This window comes from Camelus ferus, chromosome 3 (assembly GCF_009834535.1).
Source record: "Camelus ferus isolate YT-003-E chromosome 3, BCGSAC_Cfer_1.0, whole genome shotgun sequence".
Classification (NCBI taxonomy): domain Eukaryota; kingdom Metazoa; phylum Chordata; class Mammalia; order Artiodactyla; family Camelidae; genus Camelus; species Camelus ferus.
This window is the reverse complement of record NC_045698.1, coordinates 38770047-38794386: the sequence shown is the minus strand read 5'-3', so window position 1 is coordinate 38794386 and position 24340 is coordinate 38770047. Positions and strand designations below refer to the sequence as shown.

At 38.0% G+C, this 24340-nt stretch overlaps 1 protein-coding gene across 6 annotated transcripts in view; it reads left to right on the top strand.

The window, feature by feature from the left end:
* Positions 1–24340, top strand: part of PDE4D (phosphodiesterase 4D) — a 1019286-nt gene that overhangs the window by 813567 nt on the left and 181379 nt on the right. For 5 of the 6 annotated variants that reach the window (XM_006180359.3, XM_032472679.1, XM_006180364.3 and 2 more), the window contains 2 exons: positions 2251–2442; positions 20152–20188. In XM_006180359.3, coding sequence (XP_006180421.1) covers positions 2251–2442; positions 20152–20188 — 229 coding nt within the window. Of the gene's footprint in view, positions 1–2250; positions 2443–19559; positions 20042–20151; positions 20189–24340 lie in introns of those variants that run through there. The other variant, XM_014555581.2, reaches the window with a different exon arrangement.

The following is a 24340-nucleotide window of genomic DNA, read 5'->3' as shown; positions in this document are numbered from 1 at the left end:
TGTCTCCTTGGAGCAGAACTGTCCCCTTATCCTCCCCTTATGCAGAGGTCTTTAATGTCTTTCAGAGGTATACTGACTGCCTTCAAAAGCCCTTTTAAAACACTATTCTTCCAAGAAGATTTCTCAGCTATCGCAGTCTAGATTAATCTCATCTCCTTTATTTTCGTGTCCCAGTGTGCTCATAGTAGGTGCTTAATAAATGCATATTTAATTAAGCATATCCAAGAAGAGCTTGCTAGAAATCGGGAATAAGTCTCTTTAGTGAGTAAAGATCCCTTCCTTCCGGCCTTCCTCAGGATTGCCAAAAGTCCCAGATGCATGAAGTGGCTGTCCGCGTGAAACAGATGTCCCCTGTCTGGTGTCACAGTTGCTAACCCACCTTTGTGGTTCACATACTTGTGCTTTAGAGCTGAGAGAACTTCAGGAATAGTAGACGATTAAATCCAGTGAGCTCAGTCCCTTTGGTCAGTTAACCTTTCTAGGAGCTGGTATCCTTGTCTGTAAAATGAGTCTGTTTAAGTAGTTCAACTCTCAATGTCTTTTAAGAGCCAAATGAATACATCTGTAGAGTAACAAAATTCTAAGAAAATTTTAAATTGAAAACATGTTTATGACTGGCCAAGCTAGAGTTTTTCCCTTTCTTTTCTCTTTCTTTTTTTTTTTTCTTAACTAGATGGATTGATTTGGAGTCAATGTTCTAATCTGGCCAAACATTCATAGTTGACTCGTGAAACATCAAGTCTCTAGATGATCCTTCCTCTGTGACTGGCAATCTTTGGGTCATAACATTATTTATTAATAACTCCAGTAGAAAAAGTAAATGAATATTTAAAAGTTAGCTAGTTAATAGTTTGGATAAAGGCTGTAATGGGGAAAATGTTGATAACCACTGAGCTTTAATTCATTTGTTTATTTATTTATTCAACAATCATAAACCACAGACTTGCTGAGCTGTCCTGGGCTGTCACCCTCACCCTCCTCTTATAAGAACACAGGAGAGTTGACTTTATTTTAGTACTCGTTGATGTTTGACTCAAAAAGCTCTTCGTAGAAAGTTTACCTGGATTATAAAGACTGCAATGTTAAGAACTGCATGTTTGGTTCTTTTTGTCCCAGAAATCTAAAATCTGTATCGCCAAGCATCATGCCTTTCATTCATTCGCTCATTATTTCGAACTGCTTTGTAAAGTTTTCTGAATTGCCATGTAAAGTGCCGAGAACACCCAGAGTCTCCATTCTCAGAGAGCTCACAGTCTAGGATGGAGACCAAGTGGTGTGCATTTCCAGTTCATTGTAGATGCTACCAGTCGGGAGTGGGGAAGTATCTTGGGAGTACAGAGAAAGGGCATCTCATAAAGCTCTGGGTGTCAGGGCAGCATTTCACATGAAGGCTAAGTCCTCAAGGATGAATAACAATTAGGTGGGGAATTGGGGGGTTGAGTAATTAGGGAGCAGAAGTTTAGGTAATGAAGCCCTGAGATAAGGAGATGGTGGTTCATCCCAAGGGAGCATCAGGTGCCTGATAGAAGAGTGTTGCATGTTGAATTTGGGAAATGGGTTCATTGCAATGCGAATGGATTCTTAAGATTCTCTCAGTTCAGCCAAGAAATTTGAACTTTATCATGAGGACAATAGTGAGCTACTGAAAGGTTTTAAACTGATGAATTACATAGTCAGGTTTATTATATTTTAAGAACAATCACTCTTGGGACAGGGTGGAAAATGGGTTCAAAGGACTAATTTAAAGGCTCTTATAATAACGTAGGTGAGAGCTGGTAGAATCCTGAACTTAATATATTGGCAGTGGGGATAGAAGGAAGTGGATACAACAGAAATTAGTGATTGATAGATGTCGGTGGGAATGGAGGAGTCCAGGTTTTGGGAAACAAGGATATTAGGCATATAATGGGCACCTATTGAATTGAACCCAAATATTTAGTGAATTGCTATGTAAAAGGAAGTCTATACTTAGGAAAACTAGTCTTTGCAGAATGGCTCCTTTTTAAGGAAGCTTGAGTTCAGAGAGTCCTTTGTATTTTGTATCTGGTGGATTAAAAAAAGTACTCAAGAGCTTAGGAAGACAAGCCAGTGTGGTTTTTTCCTTTTGTGTATTTCGATATTATTGTTTTTTAACAGCAGGAATCAGTTGTATGTTTTCCTACTTTCAATTCCTGAACTGAAATATCCTTTTTCTAAAATATCAACATACAAAGGTTCACAGCAATGTCTTTCCTTTTCCTTCATTTACAGTTTTGATGTGGACAATGGCACATCTTCGGGACGGAGTCCCTTGGATCCCATGACCAGCCCAGGATCTGGGCTAGTTCTCCAAGCAAACTTTGTCCACAGTCAACGTCGGGAGTCCTTCCTGTATCGATCTGACAGCGATTATGACCTCTCACCAAAGTCTATGTCCCGGAACTCCTCCATTGCCAGTGACATGTAAGTGTAAGGGTAAGCAAAGAAAAGAGGGTGCTCTTAGAGAAAATCAAGTAAGTTTATCTCTAGAGATGATAAAACCACTGATATTTGTGCATTCCAATGATGCACAATAGAGATTAAATATCTCCAATTTAAAAAGAAGGGTGGCTAAAATTATACAGGCTGAAGATAAATGGTAGATTGAATTTGAGTACACTGTCACTCTTGATAAGAAGCATTTATTTTCCCTAAGAATACATTGCCTGGGAAAGTGGGAATTAAATTTTTACTGGAGACATTTACACTTAAAACATTAACTTGTATCTATGTAGGACCTGAGTTTTAGCTACTCAACCTCGTGAATATTTTCTAATATTTTGAAAAGCTTTAAACTCAGTTGGAGAATCCCTGTGATATTGGCATCAGTAGCACTTTGATTATGTCTCAGTTAATGTACCGTGCAGATGTTAGCGCTGGTTTGCCAGATCATTTGAGAGATCTTTGTGGAGGTTTGCCTAAATTAAACCATTTTTGGAATATTAATCACTGGAGGCAAGCACAGAACACATTAGACAAACTCGAATATCATTTGAGACATGGCACAGCTTGGAAAATAATTAGAACTGATAAGTAAGTTCACAGATCATATACCATCACTAGCTCATTTTCTCAGCACATTCCATTCTTGTGTTTACTGTGGTGTTCATTAGTTTCCTAGTTTCTGGTGGTTTCTATATAGGACCTCTTATGCAATGCCTGGGCTGTCATTTGTGGTAACTCTGCCTCTATGTAGACTTAGTCACTCCTGCCCTAGACATTTGTCCAATAATATCACCATCTTCTCATGACACCAACTCGAAGACTCAGGACAGGTTGCTGTACATCTGCTAGGAACTGTATGGGGCTCCTGCCAGTCCAGTGTTATTCCGGATAGTCTAACAGATCATCGAAGTATCCCAGTGAGTCTCCGTGGGACTCTAGAAACAGAGTTGTGCTTTACTTGTGTTCCTAACCTGTAGTTCTTGGCTGACATTTATTAATGGTTATAAAATGATAATACTCTCTTCTCCGTAGGAATGAGCAACTAAAGTACAATCATTTTGATGCAAATGCTGAATGATTAAATCCCATTGTGTAGCTGCCCATGTTTGAAGCATGGCAGGAGATACAAGAAAATTCTAAGACAGGGTTCTTGATCTCAAATAACATAGTCTTTTGAAATTAAGTCCTCAGATCAAATAATTAGTGGAAAAGACAGTATGTAAGTCCTAATTTGCATCCTTGTGGGCTATAGGTAAAAGCTTCTCATCACCTACCCCTAATTATGCACAGATCTACACCATTTTTCTAAAACTATCCAGTCTACTCTCTTTTTATCTGGTTTTTTTTTTGAGGTGGGGGCAATAAAACTTCTTCCATAATTTTCTCTCTCCACGTCCTCCCACCTGCACCCCAAGATCTACATCTACTATCTGTATTTCTTTACATATTATGTTGCTTTAGCATTCTGAAATCTATCTTCAGTTTATATTGACCTCTGAAAATCCATTAATTCAAGGACTATTTATCAGTCACCCCTAAAGAGGAAGACATAGTGCCAGTTATTAGAGGAAAGACGAGGTGCATTTCCTCTCCTGGCGGTCACCATTGTTGTGTTCTTCCCTCCTGCTCACAGACCTCTTCTCACCAGCTCCTCTGATCACCCCTTAACATATTTCCCCAAAGTATAGCCCCTGACCCTCCAGGGTTCGCTTTAGAAAACTTTTTTGTATGGGTTCAACCATCAGCTTTCATCAGATGACTTCCTGCTCAGTGTCTCTGGCCCTGCAGCGTCAGTTGAACTCCCGATCTATAGAACTGATTTGCCTTCTGGAAGTTTAGACTTTCTTGTTCAGCTGTTCCTTCACTCTCTAATTAGTACATAGTCATCATTAGTTCGTTGCACTGATGGTTTCCACTCTTCTTCACTCCAAAACAACTTCCTTTTCCCATTGGCTCTATTTCTGGGTTATCTTTATTCCATTTTCTTAGGTTTGAAATATAAGAGTTTCATTTATTCATTCACACATAATGAAAATACTTAATGAGCAGCTACGGTATATTCAAAGCTCCCAATCTATACAGGAAGGGGGTGGGGGAGGGGGAGAGCTGACACTTTAGACCCTTTTAATAAAATGTGGTGAGCACTATCCTTGGGGCATTTACAAAACCATGAAATAGAAGGAGAGGAGAAGGAGAGTTTGCCAGACAGGGAGCAATATTTGGATAATGTGAGGTAAGTAAAAATCATGGCTCAATTAAGGAATGACAGTCTGGTTGGAGTGGGTAGGGAAGAAGATTGGAACACAGTCTACAGGACCTGAGAGCCACAGAGGATTCTAGCTGGGATCACATGATCACATTCTTCTGTTTTGGGGGGAGGGGTGCTGCAGGATTTTTTGTTGTTGTTGTTATTTATTTGGGAGGAAGGGGTGGTAATTAGATTTATTTATTTTTAGAGGAGGTACTGGGGATTGAACCCAGGACCTCATGCATGCTAAGCATGTACTCCAGCACTTGAACTATATCCTCCACCCACACTCTTGTTTTTGTTGCTTCTGATTACTCTGTTGTTGAATGATTGGAAAGAGTGAAGTGATTATAGGAAAATAGATTGTGTTGAAATTCACAGAAACAAAGCAGGCTAAATAGGGTGGAGGCTCAGTCAAGGCAGTGGTGGTGGGATGATGAGGTTGGTCCCAGATAGTAGAGGCAAGAGACTTACAGAAGTGTGTGTGTGTGTGTGTGTGTGTGTATGCGTGCGTGCGTGTGTGTGTGTGTGTGTGTGTGTGTTGGAGGACAGCCAGCAGGCAAGGAGAATCAGAGAATGCTGAAGTTTTGACCCCAAACAAGTAAATGAACAGTGATATTGATGTGAGGAACACAGGAGAGAGAGTGGACAACATAATGACATGATGAATTTGGCTGTTACATGATGAGGCTAGAATTCCAGGAGAAACAAGACAACAGTTAAAGGATGAGGACAGAGAACAGAAACAACAGTGAGGAGAAATTTGAAGAGCCAGTTGCCTTCTATAATTAATAGGTTTGGGATGACCACTGGGAAAAGGATCTTAGTGGGGTAAATTATTAGAAGAATTAGTGAAGGAGTGAACTGAAAGTGGAGCTATCAGCAAGTGCAGGCATCTCTTTTAAAGGATAGTAAGTTAAAGAGGAAAAAGAACTAAAGCTGCTTGAGGCAGAAGTGGATTCAGGGAAATTTAAAAAATTTAGGACACCTAAGCTGAGGGAAGCAGGGGTTATGTTGGAGCTGTAGCTGCTGACAAAACTATGATCATGAGTTCAAGTAAAGCGACTAACCTTGGAAAAGTGGTAGGGACAAGTACTGCATTCTTTAGAACAATGAAAAACAAATGAAAAGGAGAAATATAAATTTGGAGATGGAGGGGTAAAATGTTTTGAGAACTGGTGGCTAATGGTCTCTACTTTTTCATGCAAGCGGAAAGCTTAGCCATCAAAAACTAAAGGAGAGAGGGTAGGGCAGCTTGAGAACTAGGGGGAAGCTTGAGAGCCAGACTGCAGATCACAAAGAGGACAGAAGAGGGATGAGCAGAAAAGCAAATTGCTGAAAAGCCCTGTAGATAATAATAAATAATGCTGAATGGATGGATGGATGAATGACCAGGCTGAAAGTCATCTCCCTCAACTTCATCAGAGGTGAAACAACTTAGCTTGAGATAGAGACCAGGCACAAACTCTTGGTGAGCTAGTGGACCCGGTTTTACAATGGTTATGTATTTTGTTTTCTAAAATTAGAGAAAACTGGTTTTTGGATACCAGTGTGTACCCATGCATTTTATGAAAAGTCTATAATATTTCACATTTGAATAGTGCTTTTGTTTCCAAAGTAAGCTTAGCGCAAGGATGGCCTCGTTTTCCCCCTGCACCTAGTCACGAGTTTCTTTATCTGATCAGACTCCTGTAAGAGTGACAAATCTAATTAGACTGTGATGCAACTCTATATTTTGCTGAGAAATAATGTCTTGATATGTTCAGCTTTCCCATTTCTCCTGGGTATTTATGTTGGAGCAGTAAGGTTTCCCTTTGACACTAAGTGGCTCCTGGAAAGCATTCTTTCTACCAGGGAGATGAAATTTCTCTGAGAAACAAGATGAATAGAATAAGTAACTACCATTTCCATCTTTAATCTGGTAATACACATACCACTACACATAAAGGATCTCCCCTTCTCTTATTTGACATCACATCTGGCCATCTGTAAAGCTCCATTTTCTAACCTACTTCATGACAATGCTGGGAAGTTTGTTCAGTGTCTGTAATTCAACTGTACTCTTTACAGGGAATGATAATATCACGTATTTTAATTGCTTTTGATGATTTTAGACTTAACTGGTCTAGTTAAGCTTTCCTACTGAGAAGAGCCCTTAGAAATTTCAGATACAAACAGTACCAGTGAAGGTTTGTAATTCTCTGTTTGATGGATGAAATATTTTGGAAAACTCCTCTTTAAATTGAAATACAATTGTTTAATTCGTTGATATAGTGAAAAGGAAAATAATTACCTCGCATAAGACAGGATATCATTACCTCATCGTCTATAAATAGATACTAATTAAATAGCTGAGACACAAGAAGAAAATAAGAGCGATAATGGTAGTGATCAGTATTATAGCACACATTGGGTATGTGTGTCAGCCTTCATTTTTCTAAGTATTCACACCTGCGATCTCATTTGATACTTTCCACAGCCCTATGGATAGAATTATTGCCCCATTTTATAGATGAGAGAGCCAAGGTCCTGAGAGCTTTACCTTTTTAAAAACACAACAAACATTTCAATCATTTCTAAGGGAACATTATTTTGATAATGCCATTATAAACAAAGTGCTGTGTAGCAAAACTGATGAGAAACAGAAGTACCTGTGGACCAAATTCATTTGACCAAACGAATTATTTGGCACTATGGAAACTTTATTTTCAGTCCTTAAGGGAAACAAAGATACAAGCTCAAACTGGTCAGAGAAGTAGTAAAGAAAATATGCAACTGACTCTTGGAAAACATATACAAGTCTATAGACCAGGGTGAACTCAGCTTCTAAAAAATTAGCTTACATGAGGCAGAAGAGAAGTCCCTGGCAGCCTCTGCTCAGGGGACTGTCACATAGTTTGTTAAGTGTATTTCCAGTAGCAACTGAATTCTCAAGAATAGTAAGAAATACGACAACTGTTAGTATTAGCATGAGCACAGTAAAGAAGTAAATGCATGAAAAGTAAAGTTGAACTGTCACTAAGGGCAAAAAGTCTGTTGTAACAGTAGAAATAACTAGATACAGAAGGTGACCCAAGTGCTTCATGAAGAAACAGGAAGAAAATCACAGAATCAGTGAGTAATTACACAAAGCAGATGAAGGTTTTTTTTCCCCTCTAAATTCTTCAAATGCATTGAAAATGATTTTAATTTCTGGATAACAGTTTCTTCTGTTGTTGCCCTTTATCCAATAACAGAATGTTGTTTGTTTTTACACGTGTGCAGATATAAGCCACTGGGAAAATTATCAGTGACAAGACCAATCGTGTTTTAGTCATAAAACTGCAAATTTATTGAATACAAGTGCCTGTCAAACCATATCAGTTAAAAAGACTTTTCAGTCCATCTGGATAACGGGCCTCCAGTCCCCGTCGTCTGCTGAATAAGCACTAATGCACCGAATCCCAGGATGATCCAAGCAGCTCTTTATCACACGTACAGCAGACCAATCAATATGGGGGAGGGCATGGAAGTGTGGAAGGGGCAGCGAAGAGGAGGTGAGTGGACAGAATGCACCATGAAAAGCTGAGGCACACTTGGCCGTCTAGCTAGTTGGTCCTCCCCACCATGCAGAAGTATAGGGCGTCATGGATCAAGACTCTGGAGTGCCCCATGTGGGCATTCTGTCCCACCCGACACACCCCTACCCCACCCATCTCAGATTTATACGATTTCTTTAGTAGTTAGCAAGTCCCTCCCCACTTTTAAGCCTTTGTGAGTCTTCAGTCATAGCCATTCCTGGCTTCCTCATGTGACTACTGAGTAGAAGATGGTGTTGCCTCTAGTCTGAAAAAGGAGGAGTGACCACCTTTATATCTATTCATCAGTTCTATTACAGGTTACATTATTCTTCCTTAGTCTTACTAGGGTATCTCTAAAAAGGATGACATAAAAAGATACGCTGCGTTATGAAAGTTAGTTCTCACTAGATGGACATGAAAAGTTTGTAGCCACGCCTTCACAAGATTTTTAGATCTCTTTAGCACTAAAGAGCATCTGCCTCTTTTCTAATCTCAATTTGCCATTTGAAAGTCCTCTAACATCATCTAAACACAGAAAGATGCTGTGATCAAATAATTCCTTCCCTAATTCCTGAATTTTCCCGACCAAGAGGGTGTCCTCACTTCACCACTCACTCACTGGTGTAAGAGTAATGAAACTAGGGCCAGGCTTCCCAAAGCATGTGCTGAGGTGGCCTGGGCCACCACAGGGAACTCACACGGGTGAGCCAGGGTATTTTTAATTTTCAAGGGAAACAGAAACATCTGGCAGTCAGCTGGAGGATTAACAGCTTGAAATAGTTCCCAGTTTCAACTTTGGATCATTACTTTCCATGACATCATAACTTTGCACAACAGGGTTGTTGACAGTTGCTGTGATAAGAAGCAAGTACTGCACAGAAGTCCACGTGGACCTGGAAGTGAGGGAGGGAGAGTCCAAGCTCGCCACCAGTGAGAAGTGGTGTAGGACTCAACAGGTGCTCAATGTGGAGATGAAACCTCATTGAATAGTTTGGACTAAATTCTTAGTAATTGCAACTGTTAGTTATTTCTTTTGGCCACTGGGGTGCTGTAAAAACAATTACTGAGATGCTAAGAGTGTCATGAATTGAGAAAGTTTGAGCACCTCTGGATTAAGGTGTTTATTCATGTTCTTAGGATCGGAGCTGAATCAGATCTCTGTGTGAAGAGAAATTTTGTTAAGAGAGAGAAAAAAATCAGATTCAAAGCCATGAACATCTTGATGAGCTCTAGAATTGAGAATTTATCCTATTCTTAGTTCTGTTAGGACCCTCACACAGGCAAAATACTTTATTATTATCAAAAGCAATATAATTTTGGTAACGAGCCAGATAAACCAGGCTTTTTCTTCCGTTCCATGGGGATTGTCAAGTTACTATTATTATGATGTTGTAGTATTGATGCAGACACCAAACTCACAATAGCCGTTAAATCCCAAGATGGCTCTTGACAGAATACTCTAAGGTCATGGGCTACTAAAATACCGTTTTGCTGCCTTTTTTCCTTTTACTTTTTTAAAAATTCTGCTTTTTTGTCCAGTCACTGGGGTCATTTTATTTCTAGCTCAAAAAAAAAAAAAGCAGTTCCATAAATGATAAAATAATACTTATAAATTAGGTAAACATACTTATTCAATTTTTGAATTGAGAAATTAAATATAGCAGCTGAATACACATTTATATTCCTAATTCCATACTTAAAAATCATAAAAGGGAAGTTCTAATATTCTCACATGTTAAATGGCCATGTTTGTTAACACCACAGGGTAAAAATAACCAATTTTAATGCGTTACTACAGCGTCTGTTTGGGTGTTATTGCACGGTGCTCCAGTAGTTAAAATAACAAGGGAATTACGTTATGTGTTCTAATATCCCTTGGTTATCACTGCCAAAGTAAAAGATAGATCTTTGGGGTCTCAGGGGACATGGAGAGATGAATATTAGTTAAGAAAAGTTTCTAGAGTAGAGGGGAAAAGAAATGGAGATTCACCAAACATATTGTCATTCATTATTTTCTTGATAAGACTACTGCAATTCTATTACATCTTTAGGAGAATCTGCCCTAATATTTAGCACACAATTTTCTTTCCTGAATTTCCTTAATGCCCTGTATGCTCCTCAGTGTTTGGACTCTCATTTTAATTGTGAAAAGAGAAAAATACAGAAAAATAGTCACCTGAGTGTTCCTCAACTCTCATACCTAAGAGAAAAGGGCAGGGTAAAGATCAACTATTTAAACCTGTAAATGACTGACTGTGCAGTTACACTTTAACCTCAGACTTAATGCTTTACAGAGGGTAACATCTTTTTTAAAAATGTGGGGAGAATGGTAGCTTAATAATTAAAGTGATTACCCCACAGTTTTAAGATATTAGATCCCCGTTAGAGAGAAAATTTGAATCAAACTTGATCAAGGAAGAGCTGGCTTATTTTTCAGTGTATACAAAGAATATAATCTCTAAGAGCAAAGAATGAGTAAAATTAACTACCCAACTAAAATTAGGAAAATTTGAAAACCATCTTCAATGAAAAAGGCTAGCACAGGGACCTGCAGAGTGCTCTCAGGACAATGTGGTCCTCAATGAATGAGCTGAGTTGAAAATTATGGGCGCTTCCTGCCTTCTTGACTTGTAAGGGACAGATGGCCATTATACAAGAGGGTCTAGTTATGTCAATTATAGATACTGTGCCTGAGGGCTCTCACTTGCTTGTTTATCCCAGCACTCTTTCCTCTATGTCTTAAAGAGAACTAAAATCAAAACTGTGTTCTCTTTCATTATGCAATGAAAATTTTCTGAACTTCAAATCTTGTTAGTGGGTGGTAGGAATGGGGAGGATGGTGATAGGTCAGGGGAAAGAAGAAAGTTGATTTCAAATGGAGGTAGCTTTTTTCTTCTACCACATTCTAAATAAGTGTGTTAATTGGCTGCATTCTTGAATGAGAGTGTCATGTTTTTACTCACTCAGCAAATATTGACAGTTACCTCCTCCATGTCTAGGTGTTGTTTGAAGACACCATTGACCCATGAAAACAAGACAAAAATTTTGTTTGGATCATGCATTCCTGTCATTTTTTTTAAATGTCTAAATACTTACCCAGATAGAAAGGGAGACTTACCCAGTCAATACTGAGATTCCTGTATGAATCCCTGTTTCCACTTACACATCAACCACTTTAAATATTTGTGAGTCTTAGATCCTTAGTGAGGTGTTCTCAGTGTCTCCTCCCCAGTTTTATGAGCCACATGAGGAAAAATGATCACACGACTGGAGCACTTGGTGATGTGCTTCTTGAGATAAGATCTACTAGGGACATTAACACATCATCCTTCACTAAATCCCTGTAAGATGAAACGTTGAAAGATATGCTGTTACAAATATGAAGAAAGGGAGCCTTCAACCAGACCCGTGCCTCTTCTTCAGAAAAATTCTAGTTAGGAATATTGAACACTGAGCTTTGCTATGAGATTCCTGGCACTTTGTGGCATGGTTGAGGTGAGAATTACTGAAGAAATATCCCCAATTATTCCATCTGCCCATGGCAGAGGTTCTCGGGCTTTGTGTCAACTTCCCACTGTCTTGAGACTTCAGCTTTTTCTTAACCTTGGATGATGAAAACGTTGTTGTCATTGACTACCATATAGTTATGTCTAGACATATGTAAGGCTTTAATTCCTACAGCCTCTCAATGAAAGCAGACAAATTAAAAGCAGAAATAGAAAGGACAGCTGTTTGCATCTCTGCAAGTGTGGGAGGCTGCACTGTGCCAGGAAATCATTGAAGCAGTTCAGTGCATGACACTGTGTGCTAGTAAACGTTATGCGTGGTCCCAAGACCAAGACCTTTTGGCTCATTGTTTCCCCTCCAGGGAGAACAGGGCTGCATGCAGATCTCATGTGTCCTTGTCTCTACATCCATCCCTCCTTTGAAACTTAGAGAACATAAGACTGAATTTGTTCTATCCACCACGGTCAGTTTTGTTTGTTTGGTTATTTTTTGTTCCTTTGTTTGATTTTTTTTTTTTTTTTTTTTTGCCAGAAAAATCAGAAAACAAGCATTCTGGTTTATATGTTATCTAAAGGTCCCTATGGTGATTTTTTTTAAGTGCAATAAAATAAAACTTTCATCCAGTCACTATTATTTACAATTATGAGTACAGTTTTACAGAAGCTAAAAAAGAAGACAGTTGGTAAAAAGAACTCTTTTACATCAAATCATGGGATTAATTCCATGTGTCGACAACACATTTTTATTTTATGTCCTTTCATGTGCATTCTTTATCTTCAGTACATTGAGTTTCCATTCACTTATCCCACCTACTATAGAGATTAGGTAAAACTTCCTAACATGTTTCACTATTTTTTGGTGTTTTGTTTGTTTGTTTGTTTGCTTTACATTTATTTAAAGGTAACCCATCTTGTACTGTTTATCCAGGAAAGGATAAATGATGTTTCCTAGACAGGTGGCTTGTCTATAACCCAGCTCTCCAAACACAGGAGCACTTAGAAAATAGTGAAAGTATGTCTCAAAGGTTCACGGACAGACCTCGCAGTCATCAGTTCCAGTTCAGGATATTCACCAGGTCCACCCTGTTTCATCCTTTGTGGCTCTCAGTTTTTGTAGACTCACTGGGGAGTAATGTATATAGATAGGAATATATTCTTAGAATTGCCTGGCATCTGTATAATCTTTATAGTTGACATGAGAATCCTCCTGTGAAATTTAATACTTGATTCTCAAAACAAACATATAAGGAAGCTAGGGAAAATATCATTAGCTGAGTTTTAGAAATTACAAAATTCTGCTCAAAAGATCTGTCTCATGTGCGCTCACAACACATGTGCACGCACGCCATGAATCAGAATTCAGGCATCTTGACCCTGAATTTAGTGATTTCAATGAACAGCTGCTGCTAGACCGTATCTTTGGCATCTGTTGGCAGGTACAGTAGCCTCTAGATGAGAATATAATAAATAAGTATAGCAATTAAGCTAAAATCTTAACTTCCCTTTAAGGTGAAGAACCTTGATAGGCATCTGGGCAAATTTTTTCTACTCAGGGTCTTTGCCAAACTGTCAAGTTTTTTTTTATGTTAATATATCAATGTTCTTTTGCCCCCAAGTTTAGAGTAGATACTTTTTGTTCATTTGTATAAAACGTTGTCTTCCCTTGAAAGACTTATAAGTGAAGTTTTGCATAGATTGCTCAAGAGCTACACTGGTCAAGATGATAGCTACTAGCCACAGGTGACCTTCTCTGAATTTAAATTAATTAAAGTTAAAAAGATGTAAAATTCAGTTTCTCAGCTGCACTAGACACATACCCAGTGCCAGGAAGCCACTGTGGCCAGTGGATACTGTATTGGGCAGCAGAGAGAGAGAACGTTTCCATCATTGCAGAGATTTCTGTTGGACCATATTGTTCTAGAGTCTAGAATATGTACTTCTGTGGAGCTTCAGAATCATCTGAGTCCATCTGTGCGTGCAGAAAAGCAGCCTAGTGCAGTCGAAACAGCCTTTAAAGCCTGGGTTTAAATCCACCTTCACTGCCCATTCCTATGCCTTGGAATTTCATGACTCATTAAGACTTCAGAAACCGTCTGGGGGATGGACGCAGGGTTACTCACTGTTTATTTTGCCAGATAAAGGACTTTATTTATTTAACAAAGAAATTCCCATCAATATACACAGTCATTTTATTTTTAAAGGCATTTCACTTCATTTTTTTAAAAGGGGGAGGGGCATATTCTCAGAATAAGGGAGAATTTTCCAAAGGAATATGATTAGCTTTAAAAAAAAATCTTTTATTGTTTATATTTTTTAGGGGGGAGTAATTAGGTTTTTTCTTTTTGAATTACTATTATTTTTTTCAATGGAGGTACTGATGATTAGGACCTTATGCGTGTCAAGCATGTGCTCTACCACTGAGCTACACCCTCCCCTGGTTAGCTTTTCAAAGACCTCACTCCATAGTTCATGTCTATTCTCGCCTTCACAGGGACCAGTGAAAATTCTGTTGGGCAAGCACCAGGTCTCAGCCTGGCATTTGGAAACTGCTGAACTCTACCACTTGCCAAGGGCATGACCACCAATGAGTTACTTACGTTCTCAGAGCTGAGTTCCTTATCTTAGAATGGGAATATGAGCATCGATTTAATGCAGAGGCAACAGAATTAAATACCCTGTGTCAGTAGAGCTATGTCTGGTGCATAGTAGGCAGGCAGAAAATATACTGCTCTCACTCCTCTCCATTTGATCACACCCCTCCTTTTCTAGCTACCCTTAAATCTCTTCCCTGGGAACCCATCCTGGAGAAAAACCAAGAGGGCAGAGCCTTATGCTGATAAGGATGATGGTGGGTGTTCCCGCCTACAGTACCTTTTCCCCCCTTGTTTGAAATACAGAGGCAGAAAATCAGAATGCTTTCCCTAGGATTACATGCACATGCACACACAAAATATGTGCATAAACAAATTTGCATATAGATATTTGTATACCTATATACAAATATATCTATATAAATTCCATCTATATATATCTATATAAATATCTATATAAATTCCATCTTCCGAGGCCTTTGTGCCACATAACATGCATGCAATCTTGCTACACTCTGAATATGGATATATGATGTTTAACCATCAGCCAGAACTATCACCTGGGTGGGAAACCAAAAATTATTTTGTTTCAGTTTATTTATTATTTTATTTTAGGTTAGAAGGACATGAAAATCAGTAGGTGGACAAATTGTTTTGTTTTTTAAGTCATTTTGGTAATTTTTTTTTGCATTTATATGTAACTCTCCGTTAACTGTTGTCTTTTATTGTACATATCACCTTCATGAAATGTAAAATGTACTAGAGACTGGGCATTGTCTTGCATGTGTTTTTAGCCTTGATAAATGCCATGATAGATGCCAAATTGCACAGTGTTTAAATACAGACCCAGCAGAGTCATACCACCTGAATTTGAATCCTGGCCCCACTACTTAATGGGCGTGAGACTTTTTTGTCCTTCTTGGGCCTCCCATTCCTCATCTACAAAAAAAAGAAAATGTAATAGGAGATAATCAGTGTCATGTGTTTTGCACAGTGCCTGCTATGTTTGATCATTTGATAAATGTTAATTATCCTTATTGTTTTATAATTATTCTAATTGAGATTATTACCATTATTATTTATAAGTTAGTTGGATATCTGTACTCTGATTTTTTTTTAAAATAATTATATTGAAAACTCATTTAAGAAATAAAAAATAATGGGAACGTATTACAAGGGCCCCCAGTGCTGAAAAGAACAAAACATTGAGTGACCTTACTGGGCATCAGTGAAAGAGGCATCAGGGTGAATTGCCACTCAAGTCTATTAGGAAGTTAAATTCAAGGGCAAAGAAAGTGTTAAAAGTACACAAGTTAAGCTGTTTCATCATAAAGTTAAGAACTTGGATGACCTCTTTCACCTGTTCTTATAGAATAGGTAAAAATTAGACTATTTGTTAAAACTGAGGAAAGGGTAGTGACTTGGTTTCTCTTTCGGTGCTAGTATAGAATATAAATACAATGGTGCTCTTCCAATGAGGGTGAACATTTCAACTTGATGACTAATAACTATAGTTAGCATTATAGAAAAACCGTCAGAGCTGTGTATATAGACACGCACATGTGGCTTGGAGTTTGACACTGAAAAATTTCAGATTGGAAGATACTGCCTTAAACAATACCGAACTGCTTTAATTTTAATCTTATTAAAATGTTGTTGGACATTCCTGCCAAAATGCAAGTTCTGGTAGTTGTGAGTTTGGCCGCAGGACCCAGCTTCTGTGTTAAACTGATTACTTTAAGTCTAAGTGGCAATAACGTCAAAGAGGAGAATCACTTTCAGGTGTGGCCGAGGTTGGCTTTGTGATCTAGGAACTTTAGTCCCTGGGGTTCCATAAATGGAGATACTAGTTAATTTTTTTTTCTTTTGATTTACAGTGGAGCTAGTTCTAAATTAAAAGGCCAAGCAATGCAGAGAAGCCAGATCCTCAGGTGAATCTGGTACCAGTGAAGCAGAGCATTTCATTTGGTTTTTGTTTGTGTTAGCAGTATGCTGTCTACTGGGAGTTTATGGAAATCAAAATGCCTCCTTCATAAGTAATTTTAAAGGGTTCATTATATTCTTAAATGTGACATTTATAATTTTTTAGTGCCCACATTATTTTTTGGAAAAACATCATTTTACAAAATGATATCTATGGAAAAATATTATTTGATTTCACAAAATGTACTTTGGTAGCCAGATTTTCCAGAATACATTTATTGTCTGAAATCATAGTGTTGTGATGTTCATTAAAAAGGATAGCAACATAAAATATTTGATATAGAATTTAGTACTCAACAAACCCAATTTCTCATACAGTATTTTAATATTTTAGCTTTATCTTATGAGCGTTTTATCAAAATAAGCATGTTTCTTTTACAAGGTTATTTTAAAGAATGAATGAACTAACATGAATTTAAGTAGTTCATACAATTTACATTTTTTAAATTTTAAAATAGAATTAGTACTTACATTTTAATGCAATTTGGATCGACATCTACTTGAAAATTTTCGAGATTACTAACATAGACCACAATCATTAAAAATGATTTAAAAGTATAAAGGCATGTTAAATTTTATCATGATTCAATATATTTAGTGTTAAAAGCAAGATATTAAATGGAATATACAGTTTGATCCTAACTGCATATGAAATCATGGAATCCATGAGGGTCATATATAACATTAATACGTGAGCTTACATACATCCAGAAGGAAAATGTTGCCAACAGTTATCTTTGGGTGGCTTTTTAATTTTTTTGTAGTTCCCAAAGTTTCTACAGTTAATGTACGTTTTACATTATATACATATATAAGCTTTTTAGAAATTCAGGTACATTGTGTTATGTATTTGCTTGTTTATTTTCTATGTCTGTACTTCTGTGAACATGGGAGTAAAGAGTGGTGAGTAGGGAAGTCCCTCCTGTGGTTAATTCTGGGGTGTCAAACAGGGCTATGAGAAGCATTTTTATGTTTTTTATGCATTTTTTTATGTTGGGCTCACTGAAATGTTTTTATTCACACAGTAAAAATAAGAACGTACTTGTTTCTCTAAAATTCTAAAAGAGGTGGATCAAAAGTGAATTGATGAAAAGGTGATGATTTTGAGTCTAAGGGAAGAAAGACACCAGGATTTCAAAATACCACTCTCTGTATGATTATCAGTTCCCAATCCTATTGACAAATTCCAGAGGAGAATGTCTTTCTGGTTTTGTAGCAACAGAGCGTGAAACAGAGGAGATCAAAAAGTTTGCACAAGATTCAGAAAGTAAGCCTCAGCCCGTGACCCGCCTTCAAAGCACCGGTTTATGCAGCCTCTTGTCATTTTGAAATCTGCAGTGTGTGGTCTTCAGAGGCCGCAGCTACTTTGTGACCGCTGATGATTTTTAGCATCTTAGGATTGGAAGTCTTCGCTCAATAAAGTATGAACTTTCTTCTAATTGACTGCAACTCCTTTTCCTTCTGGTTTGAAAATAATTAAGTGTGAAAAGTCGTTGACTAATGTGTTTCAAACACAATCTTGACATGAACTAGTTTACAAAACTATTTTCAGGTGCTGCTGTTGGTTGAACTTATTTCATAAGAGGGTAAGAGGCTTTCCCACATTTAAGTGCCTGAATCGTTTCTGGATCCCAGTGAGATCTGTGTGAGGGTTTTCTCTTTGATTTCTCTCTTTCGGTTTCTTGCCAATGTTTCTCGCTTCTTATTACAGACAGAATGAGGGCAGAAAATCAAGTACTGCAGTAAATAATACAAAAGCAGTGGAAGGATGGCCAAAGGCCTAGGGAATTGTTCTTGACTCAATATTGTCATTCCTATCTGGAAAAACAGAAACTCCAGTCGTGCACTGTTGACCGTCGAGTTCCCATGCCTCCAGTAGTGCTGGCCCAGGACTCAGAGAGCCTTCTCTTTGAGGGAGGGGAGAGGCTCCTTCCATCCCAGGGACTGGCGGTGGGGAGCAGGGCCAGTGACTCTGCTTCAGTCCACGGTAAACCAGGGCAGGCGACCTATAAAGACTTAGACAAAGATTTTTAAATTATATATTTGTTATATATTCAAAGATTTTTTAAGCCTTACATAATTTGACAAGAAAAAAGGATAGAATATTTATTGAGGACACTTGCCACTGAAATGCCAGAAATCATTTTACTGTGATTGAAAAAAAATGAGACAATCTTGAGATTTTTGGCAAAAACAAATTCTGAGCAATTGAAGAGTGAAATATCCCCATCACTAAAATTATAATTGACTTTCTTTAGGGTTTGACAGGGAAAGGAATCAAGACAAATTATCCTGCATATTGTATATTCTAAATGTATCTTTCACCATGCTTGGGAATGAAATACAACCAAGGATAGAATTCACTGTTTTAATAAATATTCACATCCTTTTCAGTTTAGAGTGATTCAGATCCATTCTAATTTGTGTGAAAAATTAGAAGACTTATTTCCAGGGATTAATTTCTGATAAATGATGTGCCTCGGTCAAGATGACTTAAGTTTAGAAAATAAACTTTGAAGTTGGGCAATTGTAAAGGAAAAAATGGATGAAAAGACTGTAATCGGGGGAAAATAACCCAGGTTTTATATTACTTAAATTTTAGCTATCTGAATAATCTCTCCAAAGAACAGATGCCCCTCAAAAAAATGTAGCTCTGGAATGAAGAGGGTGGAAAATAACACATGTTTCCTGGAAAAGGAGTTCCACCCTTTTTTTCTTTTTTCTTTTTTTTGCTTTTTATTTTCCCACACTTAGAATTTCAAGATCTCTGTAATTTGCCGATGATCTAATTATTGGTAACAATCCGTTTACTAACGTCATCCATAGGCTGCTTGTGCTCAGGCGAATTTCATGAGTGTTGTTTTAGGTCACTCAGGGCCTTTCCAGAATTGTTCACGAATGAGTGAACGGTTCCATTGCAATGTTCTCAGTGAGGGTCATGTCCAGAAGCTTTCTGGGTAGAGTAATTCCATTCACTTTTGATTAAAGAGCTCCAGCTAGCTAGATCAAGAAATGTCCCATGGAGATTATGGAAATTCTTTTCACGAACTAGTCACACTAAGAAATACTATGAAAGAACTCTGGGCTCCAGTTTCTCACTTCATCCAAATAGAATGTTGCACAACTTCCCTTGCCTTTCCCCGTCCCTCCAAGACGCGTCATGCTGACACCTTGCTCCTGCATCCTCGGCTCGCTGTAGCTCAGGTTGCTGAAACAACAGCACACACGGGGTAACATTCCCCCGTAACTACGGCGGCTGGGACGTGAGTCAGTTGAAAAGTTTCACTGGGTTTTTATTAGTCCATGATGTAGTCCCATGTCATCTACAGTGCCAAGCCCATCGAGATTCACACACGATGATGCAGAACACCCAATGCTCATCACCTTTGCGTGTTATATGGTACAGGGACCTCTCACGGAAGCCACTGCCATAGCTGGCTCCTTCCACGGTGCCCCTCAGTAATACCTACAATAGGCAGCCAAGAGTAAGACTCAGGCCCTGCTGCTGGCACTGCGCTTCTACTGTTGTAAATCCTGTGTGCTTAATAAGAGCCAGTGACTTTGGTTGATGACCAAGGAGCCCCTCTTTTCAACCCAGGAACTGGACAATGGTTAACACCCCAGAAGACACATCTTCACCCCCTCTGTGGCCAGGAAGAGCACGTGTTGAAGAATAAAGATGGAATTATTGTAATTCTCTCTGGGAGTTTATGAATGTGGAACTTAACTATTTACTATTGATTGAAAGTGGTTCTGGAGTGCTCAGTGACGTCTCACCTGGGATTTGGTTTGTTTTTCAGACATGGAGATGACCTGATTGTGACCCCGTTTGCACAGGTAAGCACAGCTGGGTCACTGGACAGCTTTCTCACTCCTTTGAAAATTTCATTGTGGGGATTAGTTCTGGTTCTTAATGTCATTCTAAATCAAACATAAGTACAAGTACAAATTCTGTGGTTCATTCAGTAATTTAAAAGCGGTGCTAGAGAATGTGATCTTGGCCATGTTGGTCTGTTTCCTGTAAACCCATAGACCCAAAGGGTGTCTTTGCTTCAAATTACAAATTATCTAAGTGACTTGCTTAAACGGGACCATATTTCCTTGTCTGACATAAGCACTTGAAGAGGAAAGCTATATCACAGATTAAATTACATTTAGTATAATTAGGTACATGATCAGTGCTTGAAATTCAGTATTCCAATTCAACCTGATGCTTTATTTACTCTTTTTTTTTTAACATGTTATTTGTCTAAAGATTTAACTGAGTGATGTATTTATGCTTATTTGTTCCTTTTAGGTATACAAGTCATGAAAATACTTAACCACATGACAGAATTGCTAGAAGGTGAAAAAACCATCTAAAGAAATCTGGAATATATATAAAGTGGTTGATAACCAGATATTTTTTGTAGAGGCCAGTGCTTCTCAACCCTAGCCACATATTAGAATCACCTAGAAAGTTTTTATCCCATGCTGCACCTCTAATCAATTGAAAGGAAAAATCTGGGGTTTGGACCCAGGTGCCTGTAATTTTTAAAGGCCCCAGTATTTTCTCAAGGATAGTTGAGAGCCCCTAGTATCAACAGACTAGGGACGGAATGGGACAAAACTGATTTAACCTGGGGCATGAACCAAGTGTAAAGTCAACGCTGTTAATAAGAAATGTGAAACACTGGAATATAAGTGATTCAGAAGGTTATAAAATTCATAATCAAGGCTATGTCAGAACTGCCTCTACTACCTTGAGCCACTCACTTAATTTCTCTAAGACTTCTTTTTTCAGTTGCGAAAATTGGGGGCTCAGCTGGATAAAGATAGGCAGGCCCCCATCAAAGCCCATCACCAACTCTGACTAAGTGAACGGACTTGGACAGGCCTGGTTTCTCCCTCTGCCCAATGACAGTTCCAAGACTACCCACCTCTGAGGTTGTCACGAGACTGAAATAATACCAAGCTCCTAAAATGCCCAGCACAATTTCTAGAAAATAAAAAGCTTAATGAATTTTAAGCATTGTTATCAGGAAAGGTCCTTTCAACCTCCAAAATGTCAAAAATAGGCATCGGTTTTAAAAGCTGCATAATGGCAGTATTCGGATAGCAGGGTTAGGTATGCTTCTTCCACTTTTTCAAGTTTTCTGAAATTTTTTAATTGTTATACCTTAGACCAAAAATTTAATGAGTCCATGAATAACAAAGTGTAACAGTGATCACTTTCATTAATGCAGGTAATTAAAAATAGATTGCCATCACCATCCCCTTCAGAAGCTTAATGTCTCACTTAAGGTCTTGCTAGAGATCATGAATTTTTTCTGAAAGCTGTATTTCTTGTTCAAAAAAATTAGTCTTTTATGTCTTAATCATATTTTGTGATAGCAAAATCGTATAAAGCTAAGGACTTTTAATTGGTTACTATTGAGAATCCATAACTTTATACCTCAGAGCTGAGAGCTGAGTAGATACAACAAATCATGCAAAATAATATATAAATCACCACCACCAAATGTAGAAACAATCATTCCAACTTGAGTTTATTTAGGTAGCTATTCTTCCTTCTGACTAAAATCTCTAGGTATTGTTGTAAGAAAAATATATGTGAATATATGGTAAATATGAAAAATTAATCTGTGTATACATTATCTTTTTATTTCAAATAGTATTTATTAATCTCCAACTAATTGATCAATAAATTTGACTTGGACCTTGCTATTAGCTCCCTGAAATTCTAAGGATATCTAGTCTTTTTATGTAATTAGACACTTTCTGTAGTATCCTTATAACCTCTAAAAATCTAATAGAATTTCAGGATACTGAGAAACATATATGTAAAATATCGTTTAGTCTATGTTAGTAAGCTGTTTAATTAAATAAGTGTGTACTAAATAACCCTGAAATTGGAACCTTGAATAAAAACCAACTCTGTGTAATTTGTAGGCACAACGTATGATGCCAGAAAATAATCCTCGAATCTATTTAGGAAAGTTTGCTTATGATTAGCTTAATGACTCATAACACCTTGCAGAAGGTGGTTATTGCCCCAGAGGCTGCAGATTTTTTTTAGTGGCTTCATCACAGTTTTCATAAGTAGCCTTTTACTAGGGTATATGATCCGGAAAGCTCTACTAGAATTAAAAAAAAAAAAAAAAAAGCCTGTTAAACCCTGAACAATTTTGCCACTAATAGAGCATCTTCGGGGAAGCAGGTATAAAAAAAAAAAAAAGTCCAATAAGGGGCTGTTTGTTTATGGCCTTCTCTTAAGTCCAGTTGGGTACCACAAGATTATTTTGTTGACCTGACCGATAACTCCTCAAATGTTTAATACAGGCTAGAACATTCACCATTTAATGCTAAATATAATGATGCTTAAACTAAAAGACATTAGACATTAGATGTTTATGTCCCTTCAAGTGATACCAACATTATGTGGTCGAATATACCATAATTGCTTTCACCAGTAAGACAGAAGACAGTTGACGTCAGGGAAAAACGTTCATATAGCCCAAAGAATTCCCCCTTTTCCCAGAATGCTTTGGGGTTTGGAATTTCACACTAGATTCTTCTAGTGAAAAAGCCATAGCACTTTCAAACTAAAATCTTTTGCATAAAAAGTTTAGAAATGAAATGTAAGCAAAAGGAAGTAAAAGAAAATTCCCTATAATTCCAAACCCCAAAATAGGTACTATTGACATTTTACTTTAGACCCCTTTAGACTTATTTTTCTGTGCATATTTTCCTTCCCATAATTATTAAAAATGAGCCTCGCACCGTCTAAAGTGGTCAGAGGTCTCTTCCCAAGCCCGTCTCAGATTCTGCCCCTTTTTGAGGTCTCATTTCTTTATACCTGCATTCATCTCCAAAACATGAAAGGATCCCTCCCTGTTGTTTCCCAGTCATGGTTTCCTGTGAAGCTAAGATAATACAATCTTAAGTTATAAGAGAATTCAGAAAGACATGCAAGGTTGTATTCCACTTTGATGGACAGGGCTGAAACCTAAAATAGCGTGCATAGATGTCATCTTCAGCAAAGATCCTACATGTTCTATTCCCAAGTCTAAAACACTGTCAAGATGAGACATTCTTGACACTTTTCCACTTCCAGTTTCTTATTTTTCCCCCTATAAGCTCAGAATCTTTTTGATCTCCAGAAAAAATCACAGCTCTAAATATTTTATTTGTTTCCATTTTGAAATCTCTTCCTGTGTTTATGTTGAAATCTTTGGGTTTGGGTATTTCCTTAGTCTGGGTGTTGAGAAGGGATCTGAATGCCACGCCATTCCAACATGATGCCACTTGGCAACTGGCCTTTTCCTCCCAAAGGTGTAGTCACACTTTGGCCAGAGTTCTTGAGGGGACCAAGAAACACCGAGGAGGCACCACACTGATGAAGTTCAGGAAACCCTGCTTTGTAGTCAGTTGCCTCTAGCCCTGCCTGTCCCATTATTTATGATACGACTACCTTGTAAAAGTCTAAGTCCACTAGAATTCTCACCCAGAGGTGTGCAATGTTAAAAGAAGTGGACTCTTTAATTAAGAAAGAGACAGAAAATATCTAAATACTATCTTGGATCCCTGGAGAGACCTTCATGTCATTCAGACTAAGGAGATACCCCTAATTTTAAAATGCAGGATGGGGACAGTTGAGTCATTTCACCCTTACTTTTACTGAGATACAGAACCTGGTGTCATTTTAGGGAAAATGTACTGGTTATTAACCCTGTGGAACATTACGATTCTGCGGTAATTGGACATTATCAATTTTTTTGAATGCCCCTGTGTGTCTCTTCCTCATGTCACCCAGAAGAAGCAGTCTTTGGCCTCATCACTGAATCTAACGGGCTCTCCTTGCTGGGCTAGGAAAGAAGGAAATCATCACATTTTGGTGGCTTCTGCCTGTTAGTTTTTTGTTTGTTTGTTTTGTTTTTTTTAATCCTTCATAAAGTAAATTTCAGTAGCATATTCTATGAATCTGAGTATTTTTTAGGTTGAACTATA